The 14,989-nt window shown below is 45.4% G+C and overlaps 1 protein-coding gene across 1 annotated transcript in view; it reads left to right on the top strand.

Annotated features, from left to right (window-relative positions):
* The window catches only part of POLR3E (RNA polymerase III subunit E), a 47,465-nt gene that overhangs the window by 14,446 nt on the left and 18,030 nt on the right, over positions 1 to 14,989 (top strand). The window contains exons 11-17 of the mRNA XM_020799579.3: positions 1,362 to 1,406; positions 2,726 to 2,817; positions 9,166 to 9,286; positions 10,479 to 10,560; positions 11,927 to 11,986; positions 13,720 to 13,877; positions 14,318 to 14,382. Of these exons, the coding sequence (XP_020655238.3) occupies positions 1,362 to 1,406; positions 2,726 to 2,817; positions 9,166 to 9,286; positions 10,479 to 10,560; positions 11,927 to 11,986; positions 13,720 to 13,877; positions 14,318 to 14,382 (623 nt within the window). The remainder of the gene's footprint in view (positions 1 to 1,361; positions 1,407 to 2,725; positions 2,818 to 9,165; positions 9,287 to 10,478; positions 10,561 to 11,926; positions 11,987 to 13,719; positions 13,878 to 14,317; positions 14,383 to 14,989) is intronic.

Raw genomic sequence — 14,989 nt, 5'->3', positions numbered from 1 at the left:
TTTAAAGTTTTCTGTGGTCATGGTTCCAGTGTCATACATTTAACCTTGACACACTTACTGCTGTTTTTTTTTTTTAATTGGAGGACATATGGAGAATGTCAGGGGACCCAGGGATCCCCTTCAAAAACTAGATGATCACTTCTTTTGTTTAAAAGGGTACTAAAAATGAATTAGGCTGAAGATGCCGGAGGGAGTGTCTGTGAAGACTTAATGAGCCTAAAAAGCAACCTTGGTAGGGGCAAACTTTGCCTACTTTGGTGTAAAAGAGTAGAGCATTTTGCCTCTCTTAGAGTTGCTCAGCGGTATCTACTGTATTATTTTGAATTCATAAAGCAAATTAATGGTGGCCCGGAGCTTTTAAAAATCTGATTTTCCCATGTCTGAAAATGCACATACGGTGTTTAATCGATTGTACTCTTTTTCTGTAAGCTTCTGTATCTCAGTTATCTGCACTCTCAGAACTGAGGTTTAAAACACACACTGCTTCCTTTTTATTTGCTGCCACTGAGTCAGTTCCAAATCCGTTTGAATTTCCACCCCGATGGCCTGAATAAAATAGGCAGTGACTTACATGGTAAAATATTGTGGTCCTTTGGATGCTTCCCTACCAAAACGGTCTGTCTCTTTAGGCCAGGACTGGTCACTTTGGAGTGGGGGCAGAGGTGAGGTTTTTGTCCCTTGGACCCAATGTGGGACTCATCACTCATGCGTTCATGTAGAGTTGCACTGGTGTAGGTTACCAAGAGCAGAAACATGCCTGTTCGTTTGTTTTGTTTTTCCAGGAGGGGCCAAGGTCAGCAAGAACATCCTTGACCCACTCCTTCTCCTGCCTTTGCTATGGCTGCTGCCGCCAACCAGCCCTGATTTAGCTTTGATTTCTTTTGATCACTTGTTCCACCAGCTCCCAAATGCACCCTAGAAGTTATTATCTGTGTGTTTTCTTCATGGGGCAGTAAGCTGGAACAAGTGGAAAGCAGTCCTACAGAGGAAGGGCAGGATCTGTTTTTGATCATCCCAGAGTTCAGGACATGTAATAATGGGCTTAAGCTACAGGAAACTAGATTTAGGCTGAATATAATGGGGGGGGGGGAATTCTTAACTGTTAGAACAATACGACAGTGGATCCAATGACCTTGGGAAGTGGCGAGCAGGCTAGTGCTTCATGCATTCAACAGAAATGCTGGCCCACCATCTCTCAGATCTGCTTTGACTTGAGTTCCTACCTTGAGCAGGGGGGGTTGGACTCGATGGCCTTACAGACCCCTTTCCATTCAATTATTTTATGTTTCTAAGTCACAAATGGTGTGACAGTTTTCAAAGCAGTCACTAACAAGATGTGTATGTGTTTTGTTTTTTTGCAGCGAATACTTGATGATGCTGGTACCTCCAAGTGTGGAGGAAGAGAAGTAAGTAAGCCAGATCTCTCCTGCTCTTGGTGAAATCTCACCATTTTTTTATGTTCCTCAAGAAAAGTGGTCAACATTTATTTGTCTGTTCATTTGTTGCATTTATACCTCCCCTTTGAAAGCCTAACAACCTAATCCAGGGGTGGGCAACATTTAACCTTCCAGATGTCCTCAGACTGAGCCTCCCATGAGCCCCGGCCAGCATCGGCAATAATGAGGAATGCTGGGAGTCGTAGTCTAACATCTGGAGGGGTGTTGTTTGTCCGTTCCTCATCTAATCCACCAAATAGCTGCCCAGTAAGGAGAATAGGCCAGGCTTTCCCCAAAACCTTTGTGGTCTTCTAATTAGCCTTCTAATTGGCTCCACTCATCCTTGCAGACCATATCCCCTTGTCTTAATGCACATACGGTGTCTGTCCTCAAATGCCTAGTTTCCCCCCTTTCCCACGAGGCTTTGAAAGTTAGCCTGCCTCCATTCTTTACAGGGGCACACTGGCATTCCACTGGGCTCCTCCGTGTTGCCTTTCTGGAAACCTTCAGTCACCTTCCCCTTTCTGGTCATCTGGGACCAATGTGGAGTGCCGTTGGTGGTCCACTTCCAGTCTGTTACATGGCACCTTGGTGAACGGCCGGAGAAATAGAAGGACCCGGGTTTGGTGCCCAGCGTCTCCTCAACTTCTCCAAGATGTGCATTTGAACTTTATAATTGGTGGTTGGTTGTTTATACTCGCTGAACTGTTTTGTAGCCCCAACTCTATTGTAAAGGACCTTTTTCGAAGGTATCTTGGCCTCCAAACCATGGTGTTGCTACCAAAATAAAATCTTTATATGGGGCTGGAAAAAATTGCCCATCTGAGGAGAGAGTTCTGCTCAGAGGCAGTCATAGTTCGGTAGGCAGAGTGTGCCTTTTGCATGCCCAAGTTGTCAGGATGAGTCCCGAAGGTGTCCGGATAGGGTTTGGAATAACGCCCCCGCTATCTGCAGCGTTCCTGCCAGTTTATAAAGATGAGGGAAGGGGAACCTCAATTGCCATCAATATCCATAATGGTTATGGATGATGGTGTGCTCAGACATTTGGAGGCTCGTCACCTGAGCTGTATAAGATCCGGAGCTGAAGGGACTGGTGGTTTGCTTTGGCATCCGCCCTGTGTCCTTGTGTTTGCAAACATGCATCCATCCATGCCTCAAAGCTCACTCTTCAGGGGCTGCCAGTTTCCCCCCAATCTGATGGCAGATCTCCAGGGACACCCAGTGCTGTGTTTTTCCATGTTAACTATCCTGTTTCTTCTCCAGCTTAATTCATTATCTTCTCTTTTCAGGGACAAACCTGTGGCTCCAAGCAATGTGCTCTCTATGGCCCAGCTGAGGACTTTGCCCCTGGCTGACCAGATCAAGATTTTGATGAAAAATGGTACATCGTTTTGACATTACCTCCTCATTTTCATGCCCCCAAACTAACCTTATTTAGACATACAACAGTAGCGAAGTGGGGGCTTGTCATGATAGCTCTGCTTATTGCATTCCTTGGGAGAATCCAGAAATATCGCACCTATGTGGGTCTGTCTCCACAAACTGGTTCTGGCTGTTTTTGTCTGCATCAGGAAACAGGGCTTTTGTAAAGTTAATGGATGCGGATTGCCTGTTTGAAATCAGGTTGTCAGAATACCATTATAACAAAGATAGCCTGTGTTTTGCTCAGATCTTTGGATATAATTCAGTATATAAATATTAAGTAAATAAAAATATCCACCCCTCTTCCTGCTAGTGTAAAAACTGCAGCACAGTGCAGAGGGAATAGGGGAGCAGAAGACATCATGATTTGCTAATTAACCCCTTCATCAGTTGACAAAAGTCTCTGCCATTGTCTTGAAGGAGAAAGTACAGTGAAATGCTATATTGTTACACTTTAAAAAAACACCAGTCTTGTTAGCTGGGTATCTTTTTGCTGTTTTGGCTTGTAACTCTCACCATCATCCCACAGCAACATGGCCGAGGATGTTTGTGTGACAAACCCAGACCTACTGGGATATGTCACACAGTTACTAAGCTGCCACCAACCATTCCCTGTAAGAAGTCACACAGACCAGGGATGGATTTTCAAACAATAAAAAGAATAAGGTTTATTTTAAATACACACAGGAAAAATAAACAATCCGGTGAATAGGATAAAGTAACGTGGCTTATTCTCACTCATACATACACACAGTTTGGTTCACCCAGAACCCTTAACTTGAAGCACAGACCCTGAACCTATCAGTTCTGGCTAACCAACAGACACCTGAACCTATCAGGTTGGTACTCTGACACACAGTAGTACCCTGTCTGACACACAGACTCCCACAACAGCTTCTTCTTCCCAGCTGCTGCTTCGTCACATTCCAGTGTCTCTCAGCGTCTCACCTACACACGCTCCACATATTTATACAGTACAGCCCCTCCTCCTGATGTCCCGCCTTCCACTCCCCATAGGATGGAACTTTCCCTCCAAACCCATGACAGACAGGTAACATCAGTGCTGTTATGTAACACCTCCCCTCTTTATAAGTTGTTTTGTAGGGGGAAAGCTAACGTGCTTTTCACCAAAAAACAACCTGTATAAAATACACAACAACAGTTATACATACCATATTACACTTACTCATACTTACATTCTAAGTTAACCATAGCAAATAGGCATTTAAACATTTACCACATACATTACATCAATTTACCTTTATTCATACAAACCAAATTCAAAAAAAAAACAGGTACATTTTACTTTTGTCATCATTATATACACATAGTCCATATTCTTTCGCCGTCTTCATTCTTCAGGTCTTCTTGATAAGGCGTCAGCAACACAGTTCACTGACCCTCTGACCACCTTCACTTCAAAGTCATAGTCCTGTAGGTTTAAAGCCCACCTCATAAGTTTGCTAATGTGGGTTTTCATTGTCTTTAACCATTGCAATGGTGAATGGTCAGTACACAGAATAAAATGTCTTCCCCAGATGTAAGGCTTGGCCTTCTGGATCGCGTAGACTATGGCCAAACACTCCTTCTCCACGGTTGCCAAATGTCTCTCACCTTTTTGAAGTTTCCTACTCAGGTAGGACACTGGATGCTGGTCACCATTCTCATTCTCCTGGCACAGAACTGCTCCTACCCCGCTGTTAGACGCATCGGTGTAGATGATGAACTCCCGGTCGAAGTCTGGAGCACGCAGGACAGGATAGTTGATTAACGCCTCCTTCAACCTCTGGAACGCCGCCTCACAGTCGCTGGTCCACGGGATGCGGTCATCAGCCTTCTTCCTCGTCAGATCGGTCAGCGGAGCCGCAATCTCGCTAAACCTCGGGATGAACTTTCTGTAGTAGCCCACCAACCCAAGAAATGATTTGACTTTTTTCTTGGTGTTGGGTCTGGGCCAATCACGAACAGCTTCTATTTTGGCCTCCAGGGGTTTTATCACTCCTCCCCCTACCATGTGACCCAAGTATTTTATTTCTGGGCTACCCAGCTGACACTTGCTGGCCTTTACTGTTAGCCCTGCTGCACTTAACCTCTGCAGCACTAACTCCAGGTGTATCAGGTGATCTTCCCAGGTATTACTGAAGATCCCTATGTCGTCAATGTAGGCCACTGTAAAGTCACTGAGCCCTGCCAAGGTCTGGTCCATCAGCCTTTGGAATGTGGCTGGTGCATTTCTGAGACCAAAGCTCAGGACTCGAAACTCATAGAGACCAAAAGGGCTGCAAAAGGCAGTCTTTTCTTGATCCCTGGGATCAATTCTTAATTGCCAATATCCCTTTACCAGGTCCAATGATGAAATGAACCGACAACCCCCTATGGTTTCAATCAGGTTGTCTAGCCTGGGCATTGGGTAGGCATCAGGAGTGGTTACACGGTTTAATTTCCTGTAATCAACACAAAACCTAATGCTCCCATCAGGCTTGTCCACAAGGACTATCGGAGAGGACCAAGGACTAGAAGAGGGGACGATTATGTTCTCCCTCAGCATCTCGTCCAGCTCCTTCCGCACCTTGTCCCTATAGGGTCCCGTTACTCGGTATGGGGATACTGCCTGCGGGGGTGCATCCCCTGTGTGGATCCGATGCATCACTCCCTTCACTATCCCCGGCTTGTTGGAAAACACCTGTTGATATTTACTAAGCAGCATTTTTAGTTCTTGCTGCTGGTCTTGGGTGAGTGCAGGACTGATCTTTACCTCCTCTGGGTTGTATTTTACTTCCCCTCTACCCTCCCAGAAGGGTAATTCAGCTTCCTCACTCTCAGCTGCTTTTATAGCAAATAGAACCCTCTGTTCCCCTCTGTAGTAGGGTTTTAGGGCATTCACATGAACCACCCTCCTTGCTTGGTTCTCCTCCTGCTCTATAAGGTAGTTCAGGTCTGACATTTTGGAAATGACCCTATATGGTCCTGCCCATTTGAGCTGCAGTTTATTCTCTCTGCAGGGCCTAAGCCAAAGCACTTCCTCCCCTGGGTCAAAGTGCCTCTCTCTAGCTTTGTGGTCATACCATGTTTTCTGTCTGACCTTCTGAGCTTGCAGGTTTTCTGCTGCCAGCTCTAGATTTTTCTTTAGGTCATTCATCAAGGTGTCTATGTATGTCACAACGTCTTGTGGGTCATCCTGGGTGATCTGCTCCCAATTTTGTTTGATCAAATCAAGGGGCCCTTTTACCCTTAAGTGTGCAGCAAACATGTCAGAGTGACCCCTTTGTAAGATCATGGGACGATACTTTTCAGGTACCACCAGCTGACTTCTGATCCCATCTCCCCCATTTGAGATATTCCTCAGGGTTTCTCTATATAAAATCCCCTTTTTCTCCAGAAATCTCACTGGGGTTTCAGGTGTTAGCTGGGCGTCAGTCACCTGTTCAAAACACTTTTGGAGAGTGGCGTCTGCCTTTTGCTCCTGTCCAAATCTGCTGTCTGGGGTTAAGGTTTCCACCACAGCTTCTGAACTCCCCTCTGCTTCCGTCTCTGGCTCATCATTACCCCCCTGAACTGTCCCTGTGGTGGCTTGTGAGCGTGTAATCACTAGCACCCGTTTCACATGTTCAGCCAGGTCATTTCCCACGAGCACGGCTGCTGGCAGAGTCGATGAAATCGCTAGCCGCCAATCTCCCCTCCAGCCTTGAAAGTTGACAGGTACCTCTGCTACTGGCAGAGAGATTACCTGCCCCTCAATCCCCGCCACCTTCATGCTCTCATTTGGGATTATAAACTCCCTAGGAATAATATCTGGATGGCACAGGGTTACCTGGGAACAAGTGTCCCGCAGCCCCCTATACTGACGGTCAAGTATTCCTACGTCCACCCCTGCTGTCTCAAACAACTGAGAATCTGTTTTCACCAGCAAGCAGCGTTTTACCTCTATAAGAGGACCATTTTCCTCAGCCTGATCAGCAGCGGTAGCTGTTCCAGACTGAGTAGCCATGGCAACAGGCTCCCTCAGTGACACTGAGCCTTGCTCTTTCTGGACACAGAACACAGCTTTTGGCTTGGTCCCACTAGCATTCTGAGGCACCATTCCTTTTAGCTGCTTTAATTTCTCACACTCTGAGATTAGGTGACCCTTTCCCTGACAGAAATAACATTTTCTGGTGTATTTTGATTCTCTCTCATCTTGTTTTGGTTTTCCCTCCAAAATCTGAGGTCTTAGTTTCATGTCTGAGGGCTTCCCTTCACCATGGGCCCCTCCCCCTTGCTGGTTTTTCCCTGGTCCCTGAGAGTACTTGCTGTAGGTTTCTTTGGGTTTCCCTACAGATTTCCCCTCACCCAAGGGCTTTCTTATTTGGGAAATAAAATCTGCAATCTCTGCGGCTGCTGCCACAGATTTCGGTTTCCTTTCCCTCACCTGGAATTTCAATTCCCCATGCAGGACTGAATAGAACTGTTCCAGCGCTGTCAAGTCTTTCAGCTGCTCATAGGTCTCTATCCCCTCCTGCGATAGCCATTTCTCAAGCAGCCTCACCAATTGGGCCCCCACTTGGGTAAAAGTCTGTTCTGGCTTCTTGGTGAGGGACCTGAATCTTTGTCTCAGCTGCTCCGCATTTATCCCATGTCTGGCAAACACCAGTTTCTTAAACTCTGCGAAATCTTTCATCAGTTCCTCAGGCATCTCGGCATAAACCTCAGCCAGGCTACCACTGATTAAAGACCGCATGATGGTCATCTTCTCAGTTTCCCTCACTGAGAAGTCCACAAACGCTCTTTCCACTAGGGAAAAGAACACCTCAGGACAATCTCCCTTGTGGTACACAGGGAATTTCTTCAGGTCAGCTTTAGACAATTGGCCTCCCTCAGAATCCCTATTGTTATTATTGTTCTGGTTCATCAGTTCCAGTTTTCTTAATTCAAACGCCATTTTTTCTTTCTCCAGAGCAATTTTCTCTCTCTCCCTCTCCATTTCCATTCTCTCTCTCTCCAATCTTTCCTCCCTCTCCATTCTCTCTCTCTCTCTCTCTAATTCAAACGCCATTTTCTCTCTCTCTAATCTTTCCTCCATTTCCCTCACCCTCAGTTCATGCTGTTGGGCTAGGAGTATTTTTCTGAGTTCTGGGTTCTGCTCTCCTGTGCTGTCACCCTGCACTGAGCCAAATTCATCCTCAGAACCTTGGTCAATCTGGGGGTCTTTCACTTCACTCATGTCTGCTATCTGGCTTCGAGTCAAGGGCATAATCCCCCCTCAGAACAGGCTGCTTTAAAAAGTCAAGCCTCAAAATAAAACGACCACTTTTTTCCTTTTTGCCTCAGAACCAGCTCTCCCTGGAGATTGCTGCTGTTCTTCAGCACTAAACTTGCAACAGTATCGAGTCAGAGCCTACCCCCCTCTGCTGGGCCTCTCAGCTGGCAAGCTAGCTCACTGTTACTACGCAGTTTTGCCTCAGCTTTTTCCCGCCAAAACTAGGCTGCCTCAGAGCACCTTAATCTAAGTCTCCCCAGTTGGCACGTTCTTCTACTAGCGCACCTCCCCGTGAGGTACACCTAGAAGATTACCTACGCGCCTCAGACTGTCCCTGACTAGACCCCCCTTGCTCTGGGCACACCTGCCAAGGCTTTGCTGGACCACTGGACAACTGGACCAGTCGTATCCCACACGCTGGACACCAATCAATGTGACAAACCCAGACCTACTGGGATATGTCACACAGTTACTAAGCTGCCACCAACCATTCCCTGTAAGAAGTCACACAGACCAGGGATGGATTTTCAAACAATAAAAAGAATAAGGTTTATTTTAAATACACACAGGAAAAATAAACAATCCGGTGAATAGGATAAAGTAACGTGGCTTATTCTCACTCATACATACACACAGTTTGGTTCACCCAGAACCCTTAACTTGAAGCACAGACCCTGAACCTATCAGTTCTGGCTAACCAACAGACACCTGAACCTATCAGGTTGGTACTCTGACACACAGTAGTACCCTGTCTGACACACAGACTCCCACAACAGCTTCTTCTTCCCAGCTGCTGCTTCGTCACATTCCAGTGTCTCTCAGCGTCTCACCTACACACGCTCCACATATTTATACAGTACAGCCCCTCCTCCTGATGTCCCGCCTTCCACTCCCCATAGGATGGAACTTTCCCTCCAAACCCATGACAGACAGGTAACATCAGTGCTGTTATGTAACAGTTTGTACCTCTAACTCCCAATATACCTGGTGAGCACCAGTCAGGGAAAGCTGATGTTCTAGGAATCTTTGAATGGTCTTCTAATTCTTGTGTTTTTTCCCCCTCCTCTTTAGTGAAGGTCATTGCTTTTGCAAACCTGATGAGCCTCTTGGCTTCTGGGACGGATGCGACCGCAGCCTTGCGCTGCATCCAGCAGGTGGCGCTGTTGGTACAAGGAAACTGGGTTGTGAAAAGGTAAAATCCCCTTTTCTCCTGGATGATGGTTGTTTTTAGAAAGCTGGTTGCTACTTCCCTGTTGTCTTCTGCCATGAGTATACATGGGGGATATCTCAGGAAGCCCGAAACAGTTACATACCCATTGTGTGTGTTCACGGAAACACGAGTTTGCATCACGTATGACATTATACTATGGCAACTGAGCAATTTTTGCATATTTCCAGAGAGTGCAAGCAAGGTGGAATATAAGAGAAAATACTAGAGTGTGGAGGAGGAAAATACTTTAAGTCCACTGGGTGTTCTGACCAGGGTATTCTAGCAGCTGTGGTTCAAGAAAATGGAATTTGTTCTAACTCTGAGAAATGGCTAGATTCGGCAGAATCCTAGAATAATGAGTTGGAAGGCCATCAAAGCCAACTCCTTGCTCAGTCCAAGAATCTAAATCAAAGCAGATCTGAAAGGCGGTTGTCCAATTTGCTCTGAAATGCCTTCAGCATTGGAGCACTCACCCGCTTCCGGTCCATGTTGTACTGCTCTAACAGTTGAGAAGTTTTTCCTAATAGTCAGTCTAAATCTGATTCCCTGTAGCTTGAGCCCATTATTATGTGTCTTGAATTCTGGGAAGATTGAGAACGGATCCTGCCTTTCCTCTGTATGACTACCTTTCAAGTATTTGCAAAGTGCTCTCATCTCTCCTCGGTCGTCTTTTCTCTAGACGAAACATGCCCAGTTCTTTCAGTCCTTCCTCCCAGGGCTTCGTTTCCAGTTCCCTAATCATCCTTGTTGCTCTTGTCTGAACTTGCTCCGGTTTGTTGGCATCCTTCAAGTGTGGTGTCCAAAACCACAGGTCTTTTAGCTTTAGAAAGCTACTTTTTCCTTGCCAACCATTCCCCCACCCTCATTCATGTGGAATTTTGAGATGCTGCATTTCAGGTCCTGATTTTGCAACCTGTCTTAATTGCAAGGCCTATAATTGGGCTGCCTTTCATCTTGCTTTCCACTAATGTGAAATCCCTTTGAGCCCAACGTAGAGAGAGCTCGAAGGGATTTTTTCCCCCCTTGCCCTTTGGGATGGACTGATCTGCTTGTAATCCAAACAGTGTTAGAAGTGTTGCTGGCTGGCTGGGTGCCAGGATCTGCTGTAGCAAGAACCAAGGGGGGCAGTAGGGTGAGTTTTAACCGGTCAATATTTTTTTTTTAAAATGAGCAGTGACGTCCTCTACCCGAAGGATACCTCCAGCCCTCACAGCGGTGTACCGGCAGAAGTCCTTTGCAGGGGAAGAGATTTTGTGGTGAGTAACCGTAAATAAATAAATACATTCATTTTTGTTTTTGAAAACACTCTCTGTACTACAGCAACTTTGACAAGAGGGGCTACAGGCCAAAGATACGGATGTATTTTCCAGATTCAGCTCCTGCCGCTTGCAGGTAGTACTAGGGAAGGGAATAAGTCCAGTACTAAACAAAAAAAATCTTTGTTTGTTCAATGTATATTTATTTATTCATTTAAAACATTGTTACCCCGCCTTTCTCCTTAAAAAGGACCCAAGGCGGCTTACATCGGGAAAAGAAAGGATTTAAAAGCTAAACAGCAAATATACAAATATATATTTTTTTTAAAAGCATCAAAAAATACCTCACAAAACAATATCAACACCAAAATCAGATTTCAAAGCAACAGGGCATGACACTCCATTAAAACAGCCAGCCAGTTTCGACCCTGCCTTATTCCGAAGAAATCAAGGTGGCTGATAAATGATTTAAAACACAAATGTTAAAACAATTGCCAATGTAATAAAGCACACTTTTAAAAAAACAATTGAACAGATTAATTATGAAAAGCCACCAAATAAAATCCTTAAAAACCATTCTTAAAGCCACATTTTAAAGGGTACAGACAGTTCTCCCCTAAAAATCTCTTCCTACGTTGCAGTTTACATATTAAAAGCCAGTTTGAAAAGAAAGCCTGGCCTCTTGTGGGAGGGAGTTCCACAGTCCCGTAGCAGCCACTGAAAAGACCCTTGGATTGCAAATCCCAGAGTTCACAAGGAATTTGGCCCGAGGAATTCTGGGAGACGTAGTCTGAACCTGTAAAACTGCACAGCTCCAGTTTCAGTAGATCTGAGCTAAGTGGATTCTTGATCTGGTTGGAGATGAAGTCATTTCCTATGTTTTATTTTCTGGAAGTATCAATGGCTATTAATCATGATTAGTTTCTAGTCCTTACGGTACCAGAAGCAGCATACCTCTGTATACCAGTCAGAATTGGCAAATATTGAGGGTGGGATTTTTTTTATGGCAACTCCCCAAATCCCACAGCCAGCAGTTGTGGTCCTCTTAGGTCCATGAGCTTCCCATTGAGGTGTCTGTTTGGCCAGTCGGTGAACAGAATACTAAATTAAATAGTCCTTTTTGCTGATCAGGCACTGGTTATACCTGCTGGGTTGATGAGAGTTGGGGGCCCCGAGCATCTAGAAAGCCAAAGTGTGTCTACCTTGCTCCCAGTGGGTCCAAAGGAGCTGGCTTTTGCAGGAAAGGTGGATTTTAAAGCCAAGGGTTTGTTCATGTTGGAGAGCATGATACATCGCCATTCTTGACAGATCGGTTTATGTCTCTCTTCTCTTTTTCCCTTTCCTTCCCTCTCTTGATGCTGCTCAGATGTGGAAGTTTACCCAGGACCGATGGGTTGTGCGGAAAGAAATAGCAGCCGTTACAAAAGTAAGTTCCTTTATTTAGACTCGGGAAGATGTGATAGTAATCTCAGTTCAAAAATTCCCACCTGAAGGCAGGGCTTATTCTCTAAATTATCCCAAATACAGCAAACCTTAGAGTCCAAATCCAGCATCTGTGTTGGGATCTGGGATTCCCCAGAGGTGCAGATGACTGGCGAAAGACTTCCAGGAAGAAAGATGATTTTTCCTGATAATCCTGAGACCAGCCAGCTTTAATCCCCCTCCCTCTCCCTTTTCTTTTAGGGAAAGAACTTGCTAGTTATGATGATCTTACCCTGAAAAGCTCAGGGAGTGGTTGGTTTTTTTTCCGTTTAAGCCGCACTGGATATCTGGTTGACACTTTTGTTGTTGTTATGTGCTATCAAGTTGCCCCCCACTTATGACAATGAGAGATCTCCAGAATATCTATCCTCAAGCTCAGCTCTTGTAAACTCAACCTTGTGGCTTCCTTTAGGGAGTCCACCCATCTTGTATTTTGTCTTCCTCTTTTCCTGCTGCCTTCAACTTTTCCCAGCATTATTGTCTTTTCCAGAGAATCCTGCCTTCTTAGGATGTGCCCAAAGTAGGAGAGCTTCAGTTTCGACATTTTGGCCACCAGAGAGAGTTTAGGATTTATTTGATCTAAGGCCCACTTGTTAGTCTTTGTGGCAGTCCAGGGTATTCAGGCTGAGACTCTTAGTGAAATTGAAAATATTATTTTCTATTGTCCAAGTTTTATTTTCCCCCGTGGGCCTTAGTCTTTGGTTTTAAATCTTCTGTGTACCTTACCTAGCAGTTGCAAAAAAACCAAAATGAGACAAACCGAGACAAAATATTCCAAATTGACTTGTAGAGAAAATGTGAAATCATGGTAAATCTAACAGATTTACCTGTGTTCACTGTTGAAATTGTTTTGTCACGTGTCGTTCAACTCCAGAGGAACAAGGACACTGGCCTTTTTAAACGCATCTGCGTGCACTCATTATTTATTTTGCTTATTTATTTAAAATATTTTTCACCATTGTTCTCCTTAAAGAGGACCCAAGGGAGCTTATGTCATTAAAATACAAGATATAACACTAAAAATAATAAATGTATGCATATTAAAAATGATCAAATAAGCTTTAAAACACAACATGAAAAACACAGTCAAAACAATAAGGCACAAGAATGGATTTTAGAAACCCTTTCAGGCAGTTAATCACTCAGAGAAAGGTCTTTGCCTGCTTGTGGAAGGACAGCAAAGATGGGGCCAGTCTGGCCTCTTGTGGGAGGGAGTTCCAGAGTCTCTGGGAGCGGCCACAGAGAAGGCCTTCTCTTGTGTCCCTACCAAACACCCCGTGGAGGTGTTGGGACCTAGAGAAAGGCTTCTCCTGATGATCTTAACACCCAGGTAGGTTCATAAAGGGAGCCACATCCCACAAGATAGCTTGGATGCAAGCCGTTTAAGGCTTTGTAGGTTAAAACCAGCCCTTTCAATTGTGCCTAGAAACCCAATCTTTTAAGAAAATGGGTTGTTTAGGCACCTTTCAGCAAATTCCTCTGTCCAGGCTAAGTTTCCGTCTTCTAAACCATTGCCCAGCCTCTGCGTTCCTTTTGGAGATCACATCCTAAAGCTTTTGTGTGGCTGTTGATTTCATAAACGACTCGGCTTCTCTAACCCCTTGGAGCTTCTCTAACCCCTTGGAGTGTCTCTTATCCATCGATGGACATAAATAAGTGAACGTTTGTTTTTTCCAGCTTGGCCCAGAAGATGTGAAGGATTTTTTGGAACACATGTCATTCCTCAGGATAAACAGAGGCTGGGAATTTAAGCTCCGATACGATGAGGATTTTGTCCGGAAGCACCCGGATGTGGTTCAGAGGCAGCAGATGTTGTGGATGGGCATCCAGGCCAAGTAAAGTACCCGTTGTTGTTGTTTTCTTTACGGAGGCGGGGCGTGGGAAGCTAGACCGAAGAGGCAGGAATGTACGTTTCCTGCATGTTACGTTTTCTTAAGGTCTGTCGTGATCCACCTCGGTGAGAGGCTTGTGGCTAGGCCTAGGTGGAAGGATTTAGTGAAAAGAACCAGCCACAGATCCAATCACGTTGGTCCCTAGAGGGCCCTTTGAGGTTTAGGCTCTATCCTGGCCCTTCAGCCGGGGATGTAATGATGCTGAAAGCTTTCGCCATCAATCCTGAGGTCTGGCGCACGCTTGGCATCTGGTGGGTGCTCTATTCAGGGGTTGGTGTTTTGGAGAACATTTTAAGGTTCAGGATCTAGACGGATCAAGCTGTTGCCATTCCTTGAGCACGGAAGGATTCCAGATACATCTCTTCCTGTTTTCTTGATTTCAGGTTGGAGAAAGTCTACAACCTGATGAAAGAACACCTGGTCTCCAAGAAGCAACCTGCACAAGGAGGTAGGAGGTTCCGAAATCCAGCTAATAGGATTATTTCGTTATGCTGAACCTTATAAAGCCTCATACGGTTTTGGTCCGGGCCATCTAAAACAGAGGTGCCCAACCTTTTTGCCTCCCTGGACTGGTTTAGCACCGGGGGGGGGTGTCTGTGCGTGCATGGGAGGGGCCGTGTGTCTGTTAGTGGGAGGGGCCGTGTGCCATGCGTGCGTTAATGGGAAGAGTTGTGCATGTGTGGGAGGGGGGCGTGCATGCGTTAATGGGAGGGTCCGTGCATGCATGGAAGGGGCCGTGCACCATCCATGCATTAGTGGGAGGGTCTGTGCATGCGTGAGAGGAGCTGTGTGTTTTAAGTATTATAGGGTGGTATATAAGCAGCACATATACTCATTGCCACCATAACTACAGTCTGGAGAGCTGGTAAGGGCGCATGAACTGTGCCTATTGATTGATTGATTGATTGATTGATTGATTGATTGATTGATTGATTGATTGATTGATTGATTGATTGATTGATTGATTGATTGATTGATTGATTGATTGGATTTCTATCCCGCCCATCTAGACCAACGGTAGATAGAGATCTGCTTTCATTCTGCATCTGGCTTAT

The sequence above is a fragment of the Pogona vitticeps genome, chromosome 13 (genome assembly GCF_051106095.1).
Source record: "Pogona vitticeps strain Pit_001003342236 chromosome 13, PviZW2.1, whole genome shotgun sequence".
Lineage (NCBI taxonomy): Eukaryota > Metazoa > Chordata > Lepidosauria > Squamata > Agamidae > Pogona > Pogona vitticeps.
This window is presented reverse-complemented; position numbering and strand designations above follow the sequence as displayed.